This window comes from Atractosteus spatula, chromosome 3 (genome assembly GCF_055471065.1).
Source record: "Atractosteus spatula isolate fAtrSpa1 chromosome 3, fAtrSpa1.hap1, whole genome shotgun sequence".
Lineage (NCBI taxonomy): Eukaryota > Metazoa > Chordata > Actinopteri > Semionotiformes > Lepisosteidae > Atractosteus > Atractosteus spatula.
Window position 1 is genome coordinate 47,085,525 of NC_142708.1, and position 25,125 is coordinate 47,110,649.

General features: G+C 35.1%; 1 protein-coding gene across 2 annotated transcripts in view; it reads right to left on the reverse strand.

Annotated features, from left to right (window-relative positions):
- Positions 1-25,125, reverse strand: part of man2a1 (mannosidase, alpha, class 2A, member 1) — a 248,185-nt gene that overhangs the window by 167,899 nt on the left and 55,161 nt on the right. For both annotated transcript variants that reach the window (XM_088911950.1, XM_088911951.1), the window contains exon 4: positions 24,842-25,013. In XM_088911950.1, coding sequence (XP_088768076.1) covers positions 24,842-25,013 — 172 coding nt within the window. The remainder of the gene's footprint in view (positions 1-24,841; positions 25,014-25,125) is intronic.

A 25,125-nucleotide genomic window follows, 5' to 3' on the forward strand; every position in this document is an offset into this window, starting at 1 on the left:
TAATTGTCTTTGACCTTTGGTGGGTTTTTTTTAATGCAAAGCAATTTGCAAAAAAAAGTCAGACTTGGCCCCCAGGTTTTCAGAATTACTGTCAGATGCATTTATCCCACTGTAATACCCACTTTCCTTGAGAACCATATATAGGTCCTTAAAAACGACATCATAAACACTTTCCATGAGAAAGTAACATTTCAGACTGAATACTCTGCATCAATGTTCTAGTTCATATATGGGAAAAAATAGCAGTTAACATGTTACAAGAATAAAATATCACATGCACATTTAAATTGTATTGTTACATTGTTGGCAAATTGTTAGCAATTGTTAGCAAATAAAGCTACAGGAGAGTAAAACAAAGAGAGTACTGTCATGATTTGTATATAAATATCACACAATGCCTCACCAAACAAGTTAGTTCAGCTCTAGATCGCTAAATAGTTCTTGAAGTAGGACTCAATTTAGCCAGTTCTGTAAAATATTTAATTTTAAGACAGACTTTGAAATCATTTATTGTATTGTTAAGATTGGAGATATTTAAACAAAAAATTTAACCAGCATTCCCATATAGAAGGAATTGTGTAGAATTGCATTTACATTTAGTAAGATAAGGAATTTCATTTTAGAAAGCTTCATGATTTGGAGATGCAGGCATCACTTTAAGAATAACAATATATAGTAGTAGTAGTATTTAATTAATCAAACTTGATAACTCAGCTCTTACTGGTGATAAGTTAAACAGCACAACTCAGGTTTTATTGATTGGCCTTATCTCCTTGATCGCTATAATTACACAATCAGCTTCACAGACCTATCATATATAAACTTCCACATACTGTAAGGCTCTTAAGAAAGAAGAAAATCATTTATATATTTTTTTAACATTTCAAAAGCCAAGCAAAAGCATTTAAAATCATATGACACAACTAAATGCAAAAACTATTGCACACCACATGTGTTGTGATTTTCATCAAGGACCATTCTGAAAATCATTTAAAAACTAAAAACAGATCCGCACCTTATTTTTATCAAATGTATTTAAGTGTTAACTATTATTGATTTGAAGAAATTCATAATTGAAAAGAGTCATACTAAAATTCTTAAATTCACCAGTAAGACCTGATTAAGATACTGCATCCACTATACCTAAAAAGAACACAGAAAAGGTACATAGAACAAATACTACACTATTCCTGGGTCTAAAAAAACAGATCTCCTCAGTTCCTTAACTGAAATTCAATTTTCCAAAATCTTCAAAGGTTCAGATACAATCAGCCCAAGAGAGTACTTCCAGATCAAAAAAGAACACAAACACAAAGTCACATGTTGGAATTAGAAGGGGACCAGTTTAGAAAGGAAAAAAAGAGGCAGTTCGGTCATGAGATGATTTGCAAACTGCCGAGGCAATTTTTTTTTTTTATGTAGACACGCTGGGAACCTTTGAGAACAAGCTGAACAGGACTTTGGAACCTATTTGTAATTACTAATCAAATCAACCAAACTGCTATTTTTAATGGTTATCATGTACTCACGTAATTGAAAACTAAAGAATGAAAAGCATATGTAATAAAGTGTGAATTTCAAATAGCTAATTTACTTTTTTGTTATTCTTATAGTACTAATCTGTTTTCTGTACTAAGATATGCAAAACTCTTATGTTCACAGGACATGTTTTAAAAAAGCAGAAATTTCTATTAAAAAATATCTAATGAAATTAGCCTTGAGAAGTCCTTAGGAGAAAATGACTGTGCAGTACAGGCTTTCTTATGACCGCAATATTTGCGAAAATATAATACACAATCACTTTACTTTGGCTGCAATCAATCATAGCCAATGATCTACAGCAACAACTTATTACATAACAATAAATGCTTCTTTTCACACACAGAAAAATCACCCTGATTCAGTTCTTTCCATCACCTCCTTTGAAAGATCATTCCACTGGCAAAGCACTCTGAGTTCTTTATATTTTTTTCAGTTTTACTCATGTTAACATATTAAGTATGTATGGGCATCAAAATAAACCTGTCACTCATAAATTGCAACAAATTCACAAAGTTATAAGGAGAATCATTTACGCAGAAGGTGCATCCAAGTTTTTGAGCAAAGATTATCTCAATATATTAACTTCTCTATGCTGACGAATGCTGATGCAATTCAAGCTGTACATCTGACATCTGATTCACGTTTTTCAGCAGATTGCAGACGCTGTCTTTTGCGATTCTGTTCAATTTCTCTTACAGAGCCTAGACAAGCACATGCCTGTTCACATGCTACACGTTGTCCCTTCTTATTCCACAAATATTAAAAACCACTTGGAGAAGGAGCAAGTGCAGAGCCTGGGACCGACAGATTTACTTTCTCCTACAAGGAGTTTTTATTCTACTCTCCTATCTGCTCAGTGGTCAACCATTTCTATATTTTGTTACTGCTATAGAAATTTGTAAAGCACTCGGTGACAAAGTGTTTCAAAGAGCACTGCACCAACTGAAATTATTGATTTACAAAAATATTAAGTGGGTCTCAATACTAGCGATTCGGGCATCCACAGTCTAATGGTCTTGTTCTCATTTTGCAAGATGGCTGTTGCTCAGAATCAAACCTGTTTAGACAGGACTGCAAAATGCCTCTCATTTTTCAGATTGAGGAAAATTCTTTGTTTACAAAACACAGTCTACACAGTACTCCATTCCAGTCCAAGGTAATTCTGTAATTATATATTACAGAAGTATAACATGCATCCAATGGTTTGGAAATGCTCAAAGACACTTAACACATAACACTATCCAGCATCAACCAGATGTTTTTAGGGAGTTCTCTTGTAGTCGTTGATGTTAAAAACCCAAACAATCATAATAATTTGAGAGAATGAATTTCCTGCCTGAATATGTTTTATTCATAAAACAGGTATTGTCAGCTGCTGAGGATGATTTTACATCCCTATGGGAATTTGATTTAAAATTCAATTTTTATTTTTTACATTTATATAAACATTTCTCATTTTTGATCAAGCCACCAAACTCTGAGTTTAAGGCGTTTCATATTGTGCTGACTGTTCTTTTTTCCCTTGATACCTCTCAGCAAGATTTTGTTCCCAAACTCAATTTCTAGACTGTGACCTTATACATATTTCTTTCCAGTGCCTCTATAAACCACAGTTCTTTAAAAGAGAGAGAGCACATTGTAGCACTGCACACAGTGGCAATTTCCTCAGTGGAATCTGATAAGGAGGCTCTTTCAGCTATTTCTCGGTATTGTTACTAGGGAATAATTAGTACAAGTGGCAGCTCTAAATGTTCAAATGCCGGCTACACAGAAGTCTAATATCAACAACACTGCACTGAGCTCTTCAACAAAATACATTCACAAGTCAGCACCTTTCATCTTTCAGAGGTACTTAAATTATGAAATTCAGGGGGCAAATTACAGCAGGAGGTCTATAATGGGTAGTTCTAGCAAAAGCTGAGAAGCGTAGGGAAACCACAAAATTTCAATTCAAAAGTAAAATCTAAAGGATTGGAATTACTCCTTTCCTTTCAGGAACCACCTTTTTTACTTAAAACACTTTATGCCACATTCTACAATGCAAAGTGGATATTTCATGACCTGGGTACTATGCTGCTTCTACTAATATATCTGTTTTTATGACCTTAAACTAGCAGTTGCAAAACATTGTAGTTTTTGTGAGAAATAAAAGTATCCCCTGTGGCTAAATGAGAGAGCATAGATGATTAATTTAAGTCCTACTGAGTCTCCTTTATGCATCCATTTCCCATATGAGATTTTTATAATCCTGTATTAAATTACAGCACTGTATGTACATCCCTACTTTGGATTCTGCATAATATTTTACCGCCTGCTGTGGAATTAGTAAGCAAAACTTAAAACAATAGTCCTCTACATCTAATTAAATCACAAAACTGCATCCATTAGACAAAATATTCGAAAGAATCAGGCGTGTGTCTCAAAATCCAAGCCTTTTTGCATGTATCAAATCCACACTGGCAGGGACATGAGCTCTCAAGATTGCCAAGACTCAAAAGAGTTGTGATTTTTGTCCAGAACTAAGAAAAGAATGATGTTCACAGTAATAAATTGAATTCCAATACATTAAGTAGTGCTGGTATGCATTAGGCATATTTTATCACTTAAAACGTTCCATATAACCAAACTTCGGATGAAATAATAAATGGAGAGAGAATCATGTGCAAAAGCAAGAGGAGAACAAAACCCTGCAACAGAACTCAAAGATCATCCATTAATAATAACTGAATACAATTTAGTTTATCAGCAGATTAAAAGTTACAGTATAATATATGATAAACCAATTGCATCACATCCAGTAATCCAGTCCTGTTGTGCCTTTGTGTTTACACACACACACACGTATATATACAGTATATATAAAGATTCCATGTTAGACAGGTCAACTAATTTAATAGAAATGTCAGTTTATAACACATCCAAAACCACATTAAAGTTGATAATTTTGTAGATTCTTAATTGTTTTCAGACAACTGAAAATCACTTAACCCATGATGAACATTATCGCTCTAGGAACAAGTAATAGGTTTATTCCATGCTGAAAAAAAGAAGAATGAGAACACAACGTTTCGGCCGTGGAGCCTTCTTCAGGTGTGAGAGAGACAGGGCAGTAGGCAAAGGTAAAGTAGCGGGAGAACAAAGGTTGGGAGGGAGGAGGAGTGAGAGGCGGGGAGCAGGGGACAGAAAGAGAGGCCAATCAAGAGGTGTGAAGTCAGAATGGGTGCAGAGAGGTGTGAAATGAAACTTCCAATGAATGGAGAAAATTTAAAAGAACAGTAGTCTGTCGTTAAGGCAAGGGAGAAGGTGTGATCCTAGCTGCAGAATAATTTTAGTTTCGGTGGTCTTTCTGACGTATGAGTTTGGAAAACCGTCTTTGAGAACACAGACGGAGAGATTAGAGTGGCCGTGGCCGTCAGAGGTGAAATGAGAAACAATGGGCTTGGAGAGATCTTTAATCTTTACAGCCCTGATGTGTTCTCTGAAACGGTCTCCGAGTCTCCTTCCTGTTTCTCCAATGTAGATGGCTGGGCATTTACTGCAAGAGATACAGTAAATAAGGTTGCTGGAGGTACAAGATGCTGTCTGGGTGATCCGGAATTGTCCTGAGGGGCCTTGAATGAGTGTGGTGGTGGCTGTGTATTTGCAGGTGATACAGCGAGCTCTGTTGCTCTGTTTCCCTTGCTCCCGCCTCTCACTCCTCCTCCCTCCCAACCTTTGTTCTCCCGCTACTTTACCTTTGCCTACTGCCCTGTCTCTCTCACACCTGAAGAAGGCTCCACGGCCGAAACGTTGTGTTCTCTTTCTTCTTTTTTTCAGCATGGAATAAACCTATTACTTGTTCCTTTGCAGCCTACGCATGCTGACGCAGCTACCCACCTGAACTATTATTGCACTAGTTCCATGTAGTTTTGATTTTATACTTTTTTTAAAATAAAGTTGTCAAATTTCCAAAAAGGAAAGTTTAGGTCTCTGCTTCTATATGAACTATATGATATAGCAGTCCTTATTTTATTAGATACCTATGGTGCAAAAGTCACTTTAAAACCACACAAACACTTAAGCATAGAAATAAATATCAACTTAAACTTGGCAGCTACTTCTGCACAGTGCATCATAGTAAAAGTTAAAAAATCTGCTTGCCTCACAAAAATGCAGAATTAGAGGCAATAAAACGCAACAAATGAGTAGTGATTTCTTTTGCAGCCTCTTAAGACAAATGACAAGTTTTTGTATTAGGAGGTCAAAGTTACTTACTAAACATACAACTAATGACAAACACCTATAAAAAACACATAAAATTCATAATTTGTTCTACCACATAAAAGCATAGCAGCTATAGGTCTGTTAGGAAAATGACTCAGCTTAAAATATTTTTTTATAATAATATAAAATCTTATAAGAATATAAACTACATGTAACATTTTAATTTTGTCTTTCAATTTATTTGTTGTTTATGCAAATTAAGGATGCATCACTGTGCACAGCACAAAATACAGCAATTATTCATATTTTAATATTACTTTGTCACTAGGGAAAAGGTTATTGAAGGGGCATTATTATAACAACCAAATACTACAGTTTCTGGAGATATCTTTATCCACTACCAAACTGGGCCAACCCCTATACTTCCAAGATTTTATCTGTTATCAAGGCAAACTGGAATCTACTATGTATTTGCCACATTATATAAGTCGAACATAGAAACTGTGTAGGGAGATGATATAGTTAAAGGGAGGACACTAAGACAATCTGTGAATAGGAAGTGAAGTACCATGTTCTATCTGGTTTAATCTGTTACAGACTCTGGCGACCATGAGAACCTGGTGTACTATCCCTTTGCAATGTTTTGATTACAAACCTTTGTTTAATATGGATTGTAAGAAAATTTTGGACAGGTACAGCTACACTCGCTGGAAAAGTGTCGAACTTAAACTCAAATAAGAATTAGGAGTTTCATTTGTTGCGGTGTGATCTGTATGTTGTCCAGTTTATCTGAAAACCCTGTCTTTTCAAATAGTCCAGCCCTGGTGGCATCACAACTACACATCACATATTTTCACATGATCAAACATCTGAATTATCTTTTCCAAATCACTAATTTACCTATTGTCTTATAATGTGGAAAATCTAAGTTTGCTCATCTGAGCTTATGTCGCTAATGACTGCAGGAAACAGAGAATGTTTATACCAATGTTACCCTAGCCTTAATCACATACTTCTGTAAGACTGTCACCTAAGGCAGACTTTAAGGTTAGGCAATATAGACATATAGTAACCGAGTACAGCATACAAAATGTTCATAAAAAAGGAATGATTACCTAGATCTGAATGCATCACATTGTATGATTATTCAATGACTCCAATAGACAGAAAAAGCTGAAAAATTATATTAACTTTACAATGAAAGCTTTGCAAACTTCACGTGAGGCAGATCATTTTCTGAGAACATGTGATAGTGCTATTGGTATTGGGATAGGTTTATGTTGTGCAATATATATAAAATATAACATAAGCCAAACAATAATAAAAAATGTATTCGCTACCCCTATTTCAAAGCACATTATTTCACTAGAAATAGATATGTATAAAGTTTGTGAATGATAGTTGTACTGATAGGGCTGTTTAACACACACTGAAACAATATCATTAGTGGAATACTAGATGAACTAGTATTAGGTTAAGTTTTTGTATAAAATAAATCAATAATTCAGATTCTGATACACTTTAGTATACTTGCCAGATCTGATAATGATAAATACATAGGTGGTTTTAACAATTTAAGCCATTAATGAGGACCTGCTATTCAGTCCTGCAATACACCTGTTAAAATGGAAAGGCCTATATAGAGATAGCAGGATTACAGCAGGCAGGCAGCTTGACCTGCAAGATGAATTCTGATGGTTTTACAGCATTTTTCTCAACTAACAACTGATTAAGCTTAAAAAACACAGTTGACCTGATTTCTTAAAATATTTGCTAAATTATGAAATTAAGATGAAAAATAAAATGAAAACCAGACAACTCTATATCCCCTGAAGACTAGAGTACTATCCCAGATGCAGACAGAGTGGGAAAGCAAAGACAAAAGCTAAAGGGACAGATTTGAATACAATATTGAATATACACTTCAATTTAATTTGGAATATTGTGATCAGTTTTATTTAGCAAGCTAAAAGGGGGGTTGTAGCTTGCTAAACAGCTACATACATGTATGTAGTGTAGTACAAAGTGGTAATGTAGTGGTACTGTACTGTAGTGGTAGTACAAAGGAGAGCAAGCATACTAATACTTTATTTGAAAGGAATGTCATATTAAGATGAAGGAAATTTAATGTTTTTAGAGTGAAGCAAAGAGAATTAGGATGAGGATTTGATCAAGGTACTCAAAATCCTTAAAAGTGTTGACAAAAAAAGCAAGGGGCCATCTTCAATATTAAAAATGCTCTAAAAATTGGAGATATAAGTCGAAATTCAGTTTAAGAGCATTTAGGACAAAAAATTACTAACACCAAGAATCATCATTGAAGTTGACTCTGTAGGATTCTTTAACAAACAGCTTGACAGGTCTTATCACACTACTAGCAACCATATAAACAAGATAAGCTGAATGTACTCACATGATTTATAACACTTTTTATGTTTTAATGCCAATGTAAATGCCATTAAAAGGGGATAAGTACAGCTATCAGCATGGCATGCCATCAAATATTGTGCTGCTCTTTAGTTATTATGCACATCCACAGTTACATTTTAACAATTTACAAGATAAATAGCATCATTCCACAGATTTTCTCATTTTAGGACTTTCTGACTTTCTAAATTCTAGAATCTTTTTGTATTTTCATGCTTATAATGCAGCATACAAGTCCAATATTACTGAAATAACTGTCAAAGCTTTTATAGTACAAAATCATATACAATGAAGAGGATGTATAACTTATATTCACTTATAGCAGTAAATTCATATCTACAACCCCGAAAATGTAAAGGTTCCACTGAATAGATTCAAATGTTGAATAGAGAGGTAGGTAAAGATAAATGTCATTATATACTTGTGTAGCCTCTCTTGCAAGTATAAGGCATCCCTACAGTGACATCAGCAAGACCCATTCTGTTCCTCCAATCAGCTCTAACTCTTCTGTCAGATGTTTTGAAGGCTGTAACAAGTTAAAAGATGAAAGACTCATATATTTAGGCATATCAGAGAAGCAGTCTGTCCTACCTCATTCTCCCTATGTAGTAATAGGGATGATGGTGTTTATTAAGCAAATGGCACCTGATAAATCAGGTGGGAAAAACTGCAGAAAAAAAGTAATGCAGCCACTGCCAGCAGACAGTGCAGCAGGCTTGATAAAAGAAGACAATGAAATAAGTATTAGTATTATGTGCATTGAGTGAGTGAGATTAATTACTAACACAGCTAGAAGAATCAATGGGACAAAGGAAATTCTAACATATGGACAGAACATTTTTGAAATGCATGTTGAGAGTTGGGAAAGTCAAGTTGGCAGGTTAAGGAATGTCTGCTGTTTGCCACATGTTGAATATTTATAAATTACTGAAGGTTTTATTATGGATTATGGATATCGAATGAACCTTGGAATACAAACCTTTATCTGTTGCAATTAGGTCTCAAACAGGAACAAGACCAAATTTTAAAAATATGTGGTAATTAGCAGTGATAAAAAGCATAAACATTACAAAGTAAGACCACATAATCCAGAATAACATCCTAATATTAGTTTTTCACTAAACTGAATATAGATTTTATTAGATGGTATCTTTAACAATGACTAAAAACACTGCAGATTTGCAAGAGTGATTAATTATCTAAAAATACTATAAACCCACTCAGATAACTCAAATAAATCATTTTTTTTTATTAAAGCAGAGCTTAAATTAAAAAACCTAATGTTTGAAATAATCAATTATGTTTATTATATGCTAAATAAGTTTCAAAATTAAGGGTGGTTAAAATATGCTAAAGAACTGACTGAAGTTTCTCAAATTCCATAATGCATTCCCAAACAGCAAATCCTTATACTGTCAAATCTGCTTCTCTCAACAAAAGCATGATGAGAGATTAATATTGTCTACAGATTTCTACATCCTTTCACTGTTACCACACAGAGCTGACCTAAAGAACGCCATATCTCTAAGACGGACTGAGGAATCAAGTCACTAGGTCCAGGTGAAGGCAAGCAAACAGGTGAGATGGAGAATGCACCAGGCAGACCTGTGGAAGGTCTTGGCTGACTGGTAGAACAGGGGATGCACTGGGCAGACTGACAAAACGAGGAGTGCACTGGGCAGCAAGGCAGAACAGAGGGAAAGCTGCACAACCAGGCAGGTCAGATAGTTTGCTAATAACGCCTTCCACAGTTGTAGCAACAAGGACAGACAGGGACTCTGCTGGATATCAGGTCCTGCCTCTGACTCAGAAAAGCCCGCTCAAACAGGTTTAGGCAGAGCACAGGACAAGTAGCAGACAGGCCGGTTTGTACAAGGAGCACTTCTATACAGACAGAGGAAGCTCAATGACAGAGCGTCTGACTGTGGATAAGACAGGGCTTGGATAGGAGAGGGCTTAAAGGGGAAACCAGTCCCAATTTGTCAGATCGGTTATTAAACCTTGGTAACAAAATAAATTAATTGATGGCATTGCAAAATGTTACAAATTCTGAATTAAGCAAAAAATCGTGAACTTTGTGAAAGCACAGTATAGTCGCCACATTGTGAAGAGTTTGCGTGAACTGTGATATGAGGAGGCCCTTCCTGGTCACTAGTCACTGTAATGACTAATATAATGTGATGTACAAGTGAATAAGTAAAGGCTGTGCAAGAGACATTTTACCGCAGAAATGCACCAATGTCATCTGCATGCAGAGTAAACAATTAAGTAGTATTTGGCAGCAAATCTCAAAGTGAAGGAGAATATTTCTATTGGATCAAAAGTGATGCATTCACAAGCCTGCTTGTTTACAATATAATGGCGCTGCTTTTCCTCACTGAAAGTTTTGTTGCCTCGTTCTGAATCGCAGACAATGAGAACAATATAGTGCTGCATACACCTGAAAATGTAATTTCTATTTTGTGATGTAAATTGGAGGTTACACATCACTGTGTATATTTTAATTTCATTGTAGTTTGAAAAGCATTCATCAATGCCGATTCCTTCTTACCCCAAAATAAACTGTTAGAAATAGTGTTGCAGTTTCCCTTTAAATGTCTAGCATTGACGATATAATTATCTGTTAAGTGAGGGCAGGTGGCATGGATAGCCACCAATAGCGTTGTCATAACACAGGGAGGTGTTTGACACCTTGCACGAATGTGGCCAGTTGCTGTGGAAACGGGGCTGTGAACTCTGACTCACCAAGGCGTAACATCCACACAATGTCTTCACGTATCTACTTCCCCGCTTGTCTATTTTTCTTCGAACATTTGTCTTTGGGCAGCTACTTTTCTGTATGTCTAATTTAAAGGAGGTTATGGAAGTAAGCAGAAAATCAGACTCCTATGTACAATAATCTCTTTGGCCGAATCATGTCCAAATACAAAATTAACAGCATTAAGATGACAAATCACTCTATTACTCATCTAGAAGTAATAAATATAAATTTGAAACCACAGAAAAAATCAGCATTAAGCACATTTCCAAACGGCAGTTTCATCACTTGCTGTGGTATAAAGAATATGAGAAAAATTGTCATATATTTTGTATACATCATGAGCAATGTTACTGTCTATATTTAACTTATATAGACAACTTATATTTAACTTTGTTTTGGACATATATTAAAACTTTTTAAGGAACAGTGACTAATAATCTGACATGTTAGAGATTTTTGGTAACATTCACCATTATTTCAACAGTAAATGTGATGAAACTCCTCATTATCATAAGACACCATGGAATTAGAGTGACCATCACTGTCAATGTCACTTCCACTGAAAGCATTGATTTTCTTTTCAGCTTTTCTCTCAACTTAGATTTTTTCAGAAAAAATCTTAACAGTTAACAAATTCTAACAGTTGATTTCATGTTCCCAATAACTAACATCTTATTATTTTTTTTTTTTTGCAGATTTTCCTGCACATAATATAAACATAGTTATTTGATGCTTCACAATGCACTTTTCAGAGCAGTCAACACAAGACCAAACACTGTTATAATAATTTTTACAGGATTTAAAATTTAGTAGTATTATTCCAGGATACTGTGAAGCTGCCATCACAATAATTCCCTCATTATTTATTTTCATAAGAAATAAAAAGGTTACAAATGCCATTTGTTTTTTGACTAGTTTTTTTTATTGGTCTGAGAAATTCATCCAGCTGCTTCTTGAAGAATCAAAGGGACTCGGTTTCAAACACATGGCTGAGCTGTTTGTTCCAGACGCCCATAATTGTATAAAGAAATGCTATGAATTCTTAACCCTAAAATAAATACTGTTCCGCACAGATTCTTCTTTCATTGCTGAGCCTGAGCTAATAAATTCGGTTGATTAGCAAAGACCCGTGCTGGAAAGCAGTCTCTGGGGTTAAAACAGATTTTCATGCAAATGCTAGCAATGTTAGCACCTAAATGATTAGATTATGATACTTTAAATGTTTAAAACAAATGAGCAAGTCCCAGAAAATAACTCTGGAATGGAAGGCTGGTTGATTTTCATTTAAATAAATAATGACAAAGTAGAATGTTTTATATTGTCAGATATGGTTAGCTTTGTTTGCTATTGGGACTTGGTGAAGACTAGGTGAAGGACAACTACGTCTAAATATGTTAACCATAAAATCTTTCTTACTTTTTCACCATAAAGAACTTATATGATGGAGTAAAAAGTAAAACTAGGAGTTTTGGGAGAAATGTTTTTTTATGGACAGACTATGATAAACCCATCTAAAGTGATGGAGTGGTTAACATGTGGAGAAAGAATGGACTGCTATAACTCCAAAAGAACCTCACCGTATCTGTAAAGTCTGATGAAGGTAATGGAGGTGAAGCATGGCTGTCTCTGGAACTGGCTCACTCGTCTTTATTGATGATGCAACTAAGGATGGCAGCAGCAGAATAAGTCTGAAGTTTACAGAAACATTTTATCTCCTTAAATAGAAGAAAAACAAACACCAATCTGGCTAGATGAACTTGTAAGTAACCTTATTTATATTTTTATTTTCTAAAACATTCCACCATCCAGCATGACGGTGACTGAAGGCCTATGCAAGGCCTATGCAACCAAGGAGCTTACTATGAGAAAAAAAGTGGACAATATTAAGACTGACCAATTTTCCAGATTTAAACCTAATCGAGTATGCATTGTATTTGAGTAACAGTAAGTCAAATTCACCTCAAGAGTAGGCCGGTGTTTGCATCTCAAACAATTATACCAAGAGATCACTGGTCACAGACTTCATACAGTTATTGCTTTAAAGCAATATGAAATTCAATACTGACTTTTACATGGTGAAATTAAATGTGTCCGAATAGTTCTGTCATTTGAAATCAGTGGGATGAATACAAAAGTAGTATGCATGGAAGTACCTAATATTAAGTTTTATATTATAATGTACTTAATACCTATGATGTCATCAAAACTACACTCATAAATTGCTTTACTCTAAAAAAAGAACTTTAACTTTGAGGTTTCAATACATTTAGAAGGTAATGTATATGAACATACATTAGGCATTCTTCAACAAGTTATAATCTATAATTTTTTATTGCATTTCAGATGTTGAAAAAGGCCAAAACATTGTTTTGTATGATTCTAGGACCCTGTAATTTCTCTCTTAGGCTAAAATAGCTCAGTAACAAGCAAGGCCTGGTCATTCCTTAACATGTAGTATGTTATTAGGTTCTTCCTTAGTGATCACTTCTGCACAAATATTCATTTAATATTTTATTTTCAGTGTTTAAAAATACATAATCTTTTAGACTTTTTACTTAACTTTACTGACTTCACTGATTTACTGTGTTTTTTTCCTTTTGTGGTACTATGAAGGATATTATATTTGTCTTCATAGCTATGTTATTTACCAAACAACTATATCGACTTGTGCTTACAGTTCAACGTGGACATTTTTTCTACTCTTGTAATCAATCTATGAATGTAATTTCTTGTTCTTAATAAATTCTTTAAAACATTTAAGACACTGCTTCCTAGCTTTCTTTGTTTACTTTATGGATGATTCTTTTTATTGATGCTAATAGATTATTAAAAAATAGATCTATATTAAAAATATATCTTTAGAATGTAACTACAGTACATGTGCTCAAACAGTTCTATAGTTATGTTATCGCTTTTTCCTTCCTTTAAACTCTTGCACTCCTTCACAGTTTTCTGAAATAATAAACCCCAATTCTGTATTTTGCCTTTAGGGCTTTAAAGTACATCTAAAAATATCAGTTTGGTGGCTAATTACTAAGCCTTTGATTTTTTATGAGACTGATGAGTATAGATTATGCAACATTTGATTAATCCAGTTCCTGTGCCGCAGGCTATTTTTTTAAACATAGTTTTAAACCTCCACCTCCTAACTTGTCTCCGCAGAACACTTTATAACACGAATACTATATTCCCTGCAAACCTTCTTGAGCTATATTTCTGCAACTCCAATGACACAGTAGTATGATAATGCACTAGATCACTTTTCTAGCAATCTGTTCTTAATAGTTCTAGTATTGTAACTGAGGGATTTAATAATTGCCAGGATAACTGCTTTTTTCTTCAGAATCTGTTACATATTATGGTCAGTCAGACGATAATGGAAGTAAAACAAACTATTTTTTCAACTTCTCAAAACAGTTGAATAAAAATACAAACAAAATGTATAAAAATACACAGGCTATTGGTAATTCTTTGTTAGAATAGCTTTAAGACTGTCAACCATTCCATCTCCAATCAAATTTTTGATTGATTTAATTAATTAAAATATTCTTAGACAAATACATTAAATCTGAGATAAAGCCTGTTGAAGTCATTAAAAATGTCAATAATTTTATTCTTATTTTATCATGAAACTTGGTAGCAGAGGGTAGAAGGAAGATGGTTGAGACAAAACCTGCCCCTATATATTCTAACAATCCTGACTTGTACTCCTCTTGGCTGACATGTTGCATTACTAGCCAGCATTTTAAATCCCCTGTTTTTGCTCCACAATATGTTTTCAGAATCCATTTGGAGTCCTAACTCTTTTAATTTGTCCCCCTTCCGGGATAGGACAATGGACTTCTTTCACCCCCGGTCTCTTTTCTTATAGAATACTCGTTACCAACTCATCACACTCATTATTAGGAACAGGTAAAGGTTTGTTCTATGCTGAAAGAAAAAGAAACACAAAGGTTCAGATTGGAGCCAAATGAAAAGATCACCTGAAGAAGGCTCCACAGCTGAAATGTTGTTTCTTTTCTTTTCAGCACAGAACAAAACTTTACCTCTTCAATGGCAGCCTACACATGCCAAAACTGCTACCTACTGGAACACTCATTAATAGATCACTAAATCTTTTCAGTACACATACAAATATTTATATATATTTCAACTTCCAACAATGTTCTCTCTTCACAAATCACCACTTCACAACTCTTCCCTAATAGTCATCATTCAGATGCCTCTCTACATCTCTATCCTTCATTTAATCTAAAACTCTTCCACATTCACTCTCCTCTCTAACTTTCCCATTTGATCCAGTTTGGTCAGGAGTGCTTTTCTATAACCAGCCCAGGACTTTACTGTGGGAAGAAGATATGCTATGCTTCTGGTCAGCTTTGGGTCACCAAGCCAAACCTGCTCCTTGGCAGCACAATTCTTCACTACTGTTTCTTGTGCAACACACCTGTCATCTACACATTACCCAGTAGTTCACAGGCCTTCAGTACCACAGCCCTGTTAGCTATTGCAATTCATGTCTGGCAGTAACCCCTGTTTGAGGAGACATGGTTGTTTTCTGTATTTAATATGTTTACAGAACATGATCTGAAAAAGCTAAGCTATTTTTTAGGTAGAAGAGAAAATGTATCAATTAGCTAATTTTCTCAACCTGAGGGTGATAATGTTGTTTTGGTGACAATCTTGAACTTGACAAATGTAAGTGCAATAGGTATAACAGCACTTTGAAACCACAGACAGCTGTCTACCTGTTTGTCTGTCATTGTGTCATCTATACATATACAATAAACCCTCATTAAAATTGATTAATAGGGGAAAGGGTTTCTGATAAAAAAATAGAAGTCTGGAGTATCTGGGAGATGTGAACTATTGTCAGGTCGACCTAATACATTCAACATTTCCCTCAGATCACATTTTAATACACGGCTCCACACATTTAATTCAAAAACTTGGTTCTTGGCTCATGATCCTTCTAAACAATGCTTCACCTAAAAATGTGGAATCTATTTACTAAATCCCACAGCAATTAGATTCATTTCAATGACAGAAAAGGCCTGGAACTGCTCAGATGAGTCTCTAAAGAAGATAATGTCAATATCCCAAGAGCTTACAATAAACCTCACAGAAAACCAAAGATATTAAAAAATATAAACATCTCCCAGATAGGTCTGAAAATACATCTGTTAAATGTTTGTACTTTTTTGAATAAACAGAACTGTATCAATTTAAGTTTGAAGTTATAAACATTTACTAGTCCTAACAGAACTTTGTGGAAAATTATATTGTTATATTTTTAAACATTTTTAAAGTATTTTGTGTGTGATTAATGGTTTCTCTATACACATTACTTATTGAATAATGAGGCATTCATGTTCTTTGCATTGTATTTCATCTTAAGGCCTGCTATGTTGTCTGTTCTATTTAGGTGGAGTGAGAGCTGATCTTACACTAAAGAAAATAATTTTCAGCTCACAACAAAGTAAATTTTCCTCTGATTGTACCTGTACCCATGCTTCCAATAATGTTTTCAAAAGATTCCTGTTGATCTGGTATTTAACATGTTGTGCAGGGAGGACCATCAGCCCAGACTGGATTAAGACTATCTGGCAGACCTCTAGAGGAAGACGGAGGTGGACTTGACTGCTGCTGTAGTTCACCAGAAATGGTAATCTGACCTAAGTTCCAGTGGACATTCTATAAGCACCCATGATCAGTTGTGGGTGTTCTACCCCCAGACAGAAGAAGGGACTGTGTCCCAACCTCTCCCCTCTCTGGGAAGGTCCATGTATGGATTTAGAGAGACTGAAGAAGGCGATGCAGGCAATCCAGTCTGTCTGAGTACTCAGTAACTGATGGTGATGCTACACCAGCATCACCTGGCACCTTACCAAGCTCAACTGGACCCAGCCTTGAATGTGATAGTACCAATTGTAATACAGTGGAACTACATCCATTGGTATAAATTCTATTTTTATTAAAAAGTCAGTTGTATTGTTAATAAGTGAAATTAAATCTGAGACATACCTAGAATTAAAATAATTAATTCATTAACTTAAATATTCTCTCCTAAAATTCTATTGCTTTTCAGTTTAATGTATAACTATGAATTGCTACATTGTGTGAAGACAAATTAAAGAACAAGTTTTCATGTAAAGAAACATTAATTATTTCAAATTCAGCATTCTGCATTTTTGGTTTCTGTTACCCATCTACTTTTGGTGTAAATATGTTGTGAATATCTGTATAGGTCTAATAATATGTTTTTGTTGTACTGTAAATGTCGGTAAATGTTTTACTAATTGTTATTGCTTTGACAACACAGTAATTCATCCCTCATGCCAATTAAGCTTTTTGAATTTGAAAATTTAATTACAAAACATGCCTTTTACTTAACGTCACTGCCACTGAGTTATTTGCCTCATCAATCTGTCAAGCACAATATACAGGGAATGGTGATCACTAATGCCAGAGACTGTTTTTCATTTCAGCCGTGCAGTTTATCAATTGATATATGATATTGTTGCACGCCTGTCACCAGTTTCTGAATGAGACATCCTGACAATGTCATTTTTAACAGAACAAACATTTATGTAGTATTCAATAATCACAACAAAGATATTTGAAATAATTATTGTTAATACAGTAGCAACACAACAAATTGACCTGCATCTCTAATTAGTCTTTATACATGCAAGTATGCATAAATGTGTCTTGTCAAGGGTGTAAACCAAGTTTGAACCCTATGCTTACAGAATAGGCTCCAGGTTGCCAAAACACCACTTACCCACAACAAACAGCGTTCTGATGGACAAATTGGACACACAATGAAGCCAAAGTAACTCATATCTTTTCCTTATTGTGTAATGGGACCACCTGTTGGAAGTGTTACTAACCTACTTAGGTCTAACTAATTAATGACATCAACTGCACTCTCCATTTGATCACATCCCCACAGCCATTCCCACAGCACTCAAACACACGCTGAACAAATGTGCAGTGCTTGATCACCCAGTCTATATTTTTATCTGACTACCTTAATTAGTTCTCACCACAAATGCATTTTTCAACAATTTTTCTACAGTATGGAGCCATGTTATGCAAACATCTTTGTTGGCTGGGTAAAAAGAAATCTTCTTGTTCTCCAATAAATATCAATGTATAATCTCTACAAGTAAAAACATTGATGTCTGTGCTGGTGTGCCTCCAGCTTAAGCAATCAACTACAGCATTTTCAGGGAATATGTCAGTCCGGTCTAAAGTTTAACATTAGACCCCTATTTTACATTGCCTGGCTGTGATTGCACTGCCCTTTCTGTCTGCATCCCTTCACGGGAGTACCAGGACTCCCAAATTTAGAAAAACATCAAAGCCAAAACCAAATTTATCCTCAAACTAAAACCACACCTTTCACCAGTTCTGAATGATCCACTAATTTATTTTAAATATTTCCATTATTTACAGATTTTGGCTTTTCACATTTCCTCCTGGAATTAATCTACCAGATATCCATTTCTTTGGGCACGCTTTCTTTTCCACCAGTACAGCCTGTCGTTCTGTTTCTATATTCCCCTTCCCCATCCCTTTGCTTCATATTCCTGTTGCTTTCCTTTCTTCCTTAAAACTGAGGAAAGCTCCTCAGCTGAAACGTAGTTTTCTCCATCATCTTTTTACTTCTACCGAAAATTAACCTCTGTTCCTTTGCAGTTGAGACAAAAACTGAAATTTGCAAACACTTTTGCATTTAAATTAATATTTTATGGTTTAGTATCTTGAAAATACTAATATATGCTTTTCATGCTCATGCAAGATAATTTGATCAAAAATTACCAAAAGAGAGATACTTAACTCTGAATGAAGGAGCTTTAGAGCCCTGAGGTGGTTCTTGTAAACTTGAAAAGCAATTCAACCACAAGGCCTTGAAGCTCTGAACCTCCATTTATGATTCTGAATAACATACACAGCTCTAAAGATTTATTCAAACAGCCAATGAAACAGAAATAAAAAAAAACATCACACAGAAGAATGAATTACAGATTGGATAATGTGTCTCACTTTAAACATTCTAATAATGTTACAGTGCACAGAAAGCACTGCACAGAGAAACGTCACATTTGTCATAAACAGTTAATTAAATTTGCAGAAGATAACAGGGGGCCATTTATTCACACTTCTAAGTATTGTTTCAAATGCAGACCCTTTCTACAGTATCCTATTTTGCAAAATTACAAAATGATGCAAGCATATTTTCTTTTTTTTAAATCTTTTATACAAACCCTGAATGTTGAAAATGAAGCCCTCTAAGAGTGGAGTAGGTGAGAGGACATGACAACAAAAACTAAACAAAAAACAACTGAAATATGTTGACTGCTTAAGTATCCCGAACCAAGAACACAATATTTGGTAGGAGCACCTTTGATAGCATTTGCATCTGCAAGTATTTTTTGGTAAGCCTCTACCAACATTGGTGCAATTATTGTCCATTGTTCTTGGCAGCTTTTTTCTAGCTTTCTCAGGTTTCTTAGGGATAGCTTTTATAGACGAGCATTTTCAGTGCTTAATGCAATGATTATTATTAGCCACTCAAAGACATTCACTTTCTCAATCTTTTGATTACTCTCCTACTGAAAGTGCTACAGCAGGGCTTCCTCTACATTTTGACAATACTTTCCTTTACCTATATTCCCATCAAACTTGAAAACCATCAAATTTTCAGTTCCATACAGACCCCTTTGTGAAGTGATAAGGATATTATAATGTCCATGGACACTTTCTCCTTTCTCAGCCACTGAACTCTGCACTTCTTTCACACAGGCAATCTAAATAGTTTTGCCTGTGTCCAGTTGGTCAGTTGCGTGGGACAACCTGATCTAGTCATTGTCTGGGTGCCTCCCACTTTGTAATTTCAACTTTAATTATGCTGAAAGAGATATTCTCTTTGAAATGTTTTATACCCATCTCCTGATCTGAGCCTTTATACAACATTAACCCTGAGTTCTTCTGAAAGCTGTTTAGACTTATGGTTTCATCTGCGCCTGAAATTCTCTACATAACTGAGGGACCTTCCAAAAAAGGTATATTTATTATGAAATCATGTAAACCAGTATTCCTGCACACAGAGGCCATTCAACAGATTGTATGGCTCATTAAGGTAATTTTGTGCACCTAAATCAATTTAGGTTTGCCACAGCAAAGGGTTTGAATATTTCTGCAATTATGACTTTTCCATTTTTAATATAATCTGTTTTTATTTTTTTCCTTTGAAAGTGTTAAGTAGGTTTTGAATATAACAAATATTAATTGCTATTTCAAAGTGTTATGACTACAAGCTTTAAAGCAACACAATTTGAAATCTGTGCAGTGGTCCTAATATAAAGAGGATCTTCAAAGGTTTTCCATTTTTCTAGATTTTAAAAAGAGGAACTATGCAGAAATAATTTAGTAGTAGCACAGCATGCCTCATCATGTTTGAGGTCAGAAAACTCAACAGAACCTGCGGACAAATTATCTTTGACCTCAGCAAGTTGGGGGATAGCTATAAGAGAATCAATAACATTCTACGCTAGTGCCCATTTTAAGAAATTTAAGGCTACTGGTAAATTGGCAAGCCTCATAGAACACTCATTTCCACCACAGGCTGTGACACAGTGATTCAGTAGGAAACTGTAAATCCAAAAAAACAGTTGCAGATTTGCAATACACACTGGCATTTCAGGACACAAGTGTTAAAAAAACTACCATTCAAAGACTCCTGCATTACTGTGGCATTCATACCTAAGCTGCAAGGAAGAATCTTTTTTGAGAGTGAACCACTATAAGAGCAAACTCCGACTTGCCAAACACTGATAATCGAAACAATGTCTTATGGCCAAAAGAAATAAGAATTAAACCCTTTTGACATGGCCAAAAAAGTGTTACGAAGCTCGTATTGAGAAAAATTCTATGTTGTGAAATATTGTATTTTGTATTAGGTTTTATGGTTATTTTCCATCTATAGATGGAGAGAAACTCCAGCATGTACTAGGACATTCTGTCCACACATCCAGTTCTTTCTCCCAGGAAATTTAAGATTAGCCAAAAATGGGCATTCCAACATGAGAAAGATCCCAAACATACACCCAAATCTCTATAGGAATGGTTAACTGTAATCACAATAAATGTCCTTGACTGTCCACCTCACTCTCTAGACTTCAGTCTAATTGGGCATTTGTAATTCAGACTCAAAACAGCAATTCACTAATGGAAACCAATGTGTCTGAAGGACGTAAAGAAATTCTCTGTAGAGTAATGTTCATAAATCTCCCCTCTGATTAGCCAGCACCATACCTCATAGCACCATAGCACAGCATTACTAGAGGTGTCTAGTTAGTCTAAACCTTGCCAGAGGAGGACTTACAAAACACTAAATACAGGCAATGTGAGTAAATCAGACCTTCATGTTTTCTGAACTAAAATGATGAAATGTTTATGCAAGAAATATCCAATCTCGAAATCTTTCTATTGTTTTGATATTTATTCTTCTAATTTCATCATGGTCATGAATACATTTAGAAGGGACTATACATATTAAAGTAAAGAAAATTGAACTGCACTTTCCAAGACAGAGCGATTTTGTTTTCCAGGTCCTAACAATTCCCACTTATATGAAACACAGAGAAAGGATGCCTGAGTATAGAAGAGGGTGATGACTGCAATGAGGTTTGACATTCATGCTGTGATGCAGCACCAAGGAAATTAAAGTGAACTGATAGCTTGGAAACATGTGACTTAAAGATTTAAATAACCTTTTAGCATAACAACTATGGACATAAATGCAAAACACATACAAGAATTTAAATGATTGACCATGACCTATATGTTCATACTATTAATAATGTGTGCCAGTATCTATATCCATAAAGTCAAAAGTGACCCTTTCTGAACTATTGTATGAACACAGAGAATAACCACTGATGATATTAGAGCACTTCCTGTTCCTAGCTGTGTCGGTGAATGTGGAAGGTGGGAACTGAGAGCAGAACTGCACACTCACCACGGTTAATTGTTCTTTAATATGTCACAACAGTGTTTTTAATCACAGAGAGCTGTAGAGAGCAAAAGAGAGAGAGTACGATGCACCAGCAAGCAGTCCATAAGGTAGAGAGAAAGAAAACATCCTGCTTTATATAGAAGGAGATATATGAAATAATGATGAAAGGGGAAAAAATGTTTTAAAACTCTATTATTAGATTAATTAAACACCAAATATAGCATACTGAAAAAATATACAGTACAGTAAAATTAAACATCGAAAAGAACCTTTTGACTAATTTAGGAATATTATACATTTCATTACCCTACTCTGTACTATTCATAAATTAAACACAAAATAAAGTATAAATAAAAAGTAAATGATAAGGTAATACAATCATGTGGGTACTTCCCTGACACGATTGCAAAACAGGTTCCTCACATTTGTTAAACAAAAATGCATGAGATAACATGCAAACATTGCCATACATGAGCAAAAATAAAGCCAGAATAAGAGTGTTATGGAGCCCTGGTGGTGACTGCATTATGCTTCCTCCACGCTTTTCATCCACAGAAGGAACTCACTGCACTACCAGCTCTAAGGATGTAAAATAAACTTTCTGTAATTGTATAATTGGACGCTTGAGAGTTTTTTATGCAAAGCTGAATGTGTCCATGTTGAGTCTTATGTAACCTGAAGAGTTGGAGAATGTTAGTTATGTTCAATACAGGTAAGAATTTTTCAGCACATACAGCAGGCCAACTGTACAGTCACAAAAGGTAACAACATCCTTACGACACCATGCAAGATGTCTGTAATATCTATTTATACTCATTAAATATAAACATAGTTTATCTCTGCTGATCAAGAGATTTACTTGCCTGACACTGCATTCATGTACTAAAAATTAATGGTCCATTATTCCAGCCCTTTCTTACTATACCATGAATTTCTTAATTATATTCAGTATTCACTGTGTGAGAAAAATAATATTTAAAATGAAATATTTCCTCTTCACTACCCTCTACAATAATAACTGTAAAGCAATGTCTAAACACTCTTAATTGATAAGTACCACTCAGCGATTTAGCACTCTGTAATCTCTGTACACTATAAAACTATAGTTTTAACTATAGTGTAAACTATACAGGCAGGTTCAGACTTATAAATCTGCATCAGAAAACACATAATTAAGTAATTTATGAATTATTACAAACATTTTGTTAAACTAACAATTACAAAGAGTGCTAACAATATCTAATCTAATGTGTTAAAAAAAACATAACAGATGCACCTAATCAGTTCACCCATTGAAGTGTGGTAACAGTACAACTTAATGTAAGTGAAAGTCTGTGATAACCGTGAATCAGAAGCTTGGTGTTTCAGAATTCCAAATGGCAAGGAAGATGGTGTTCTAAATATGTAACAGTCACACCAGTGATCCATTTTGTTTAGATAGCTGAATTGATTTATTAGCAGTTCGGTCAAATTATGCACTCATAAAACCACTGTTTTCAGGTATTGTTCAAATTTTAACAACTGCTCAAGGAGTTAAAAAGAGAAAAAGAAAAACAACCAAAAAGTATCTTTTGGACTTTGGACTATTGTTCAGCTGGTTGACTGTTTATTTTGTGTTGTGCACACAGGCTTCATCCAGATAAGTGAGGCCATTCACTTAGAAAGAAACATACAGTTCATGTAGGGCATTTTAGTCAAGGTTTTTGGTGTTTTGCTCACTTAATTAAAACACTAATGTCCAATGACTTTAGAATAATGTATAGTAATATATGTATATACATACACATACATGTATTTGAAATAGGGGCAAGGATGTGAATTAAATTTAAATAAGGAAGGTAAACATTAATTATGAATATTATTTAAAAGCTTCATCCACCCACATTTAAATAGACAGAAGCCTCAAAACCACCCTGGAAAAATTTTTCGTGTAAAAATATGTCTGTGTGTGTGTAGGGGTCATGTGCCGCTCGGATCACACCTACACCATCTACCTCATTATAATTTTTTTTATTGCGGATCTGCAGTCATCGTTTACATTCAAACTGTTTACTTGTACATTATCTACTGTTTGTATATTGTCTTGATGCACTGTCTGCACTACCTGTTTTACACTTTTTTTAACAATCAAGAGACTTTCTGTAAGTAAGGATTCCATTGTACCAGTACATGTATTGGTTACATATGGCAATAAAGTTCAAGTTTAAGTACGAGCCAGTTGCAGCGCGGTAACGGCACCGCCCTCTACTCCTCTGTGCATAACAGAGATGTTGGCCACCCAGGCTAGCGAAGGTCTTCTTTAGGTCAGCCAGCAATACCCCTGTTGAGCGACGCCGGAGACCCGGGTTCGAGCCCAGGCGATGAGGGACGAAAGGGGGTGGGAGCGGTGAGGGCAAGTCTGAGAACCTGAACTCGCTACAACATTTTTTATCACACATTTTGATGCTAGCCACCGTAAACTTGCACCTGAGATGACCCACTGATTGATACAACAGTGATACAAATTCCGTCAAAATACATTAGAACTGCGAACCCATCGCATCTAACCGATCAACAATTCACAAATTATTCAACGTTTTTATGGACCAATGGGGGCTTTCACTTTGTGAAACCTAGGCGTTTTAAAAAAAACTCTAAAGGACCTATTTGTTATGAAGTGACACAACTTAAAAAATAAAGGGGTTAATTTCACATGAGAATACCCAATATTCTGATGCTATTACCACATAGTATTTTAATCCTCTTGACTTCAGAGCAGGAACATTAGAATAAAATGAATACACAAAGATTAAAAAGATCCTTTAACTTTATTTCAACAGTAAAGTTTTTGTTACTGTAGTCAATTTTTGTTTTCTCAGGAAATATAAAGACAGCAGGCCTACCTTTTTACAGCATCCCTCTTTTGGTTGTCAATGCTGTCCCACCATTTGGAGAAGTAGGAGATCTCTGACCACAGCATCTTTCTTCTCTTGTCTTCATGTAGCTTTACCACCATGTTATTCAAAATATGTTGTGTCTGGTCACGGTAGTAGTCATCAAATGTCTTCAGCCATCCTGACATATACAGACAACAGAAAATGGTCCTTAACCATGTGAATTTCGGCTTCAGAGATGGATTTTCTTTACAATTTAAAAAAATGTTCAGCACTGAGCATGGAAAAACACT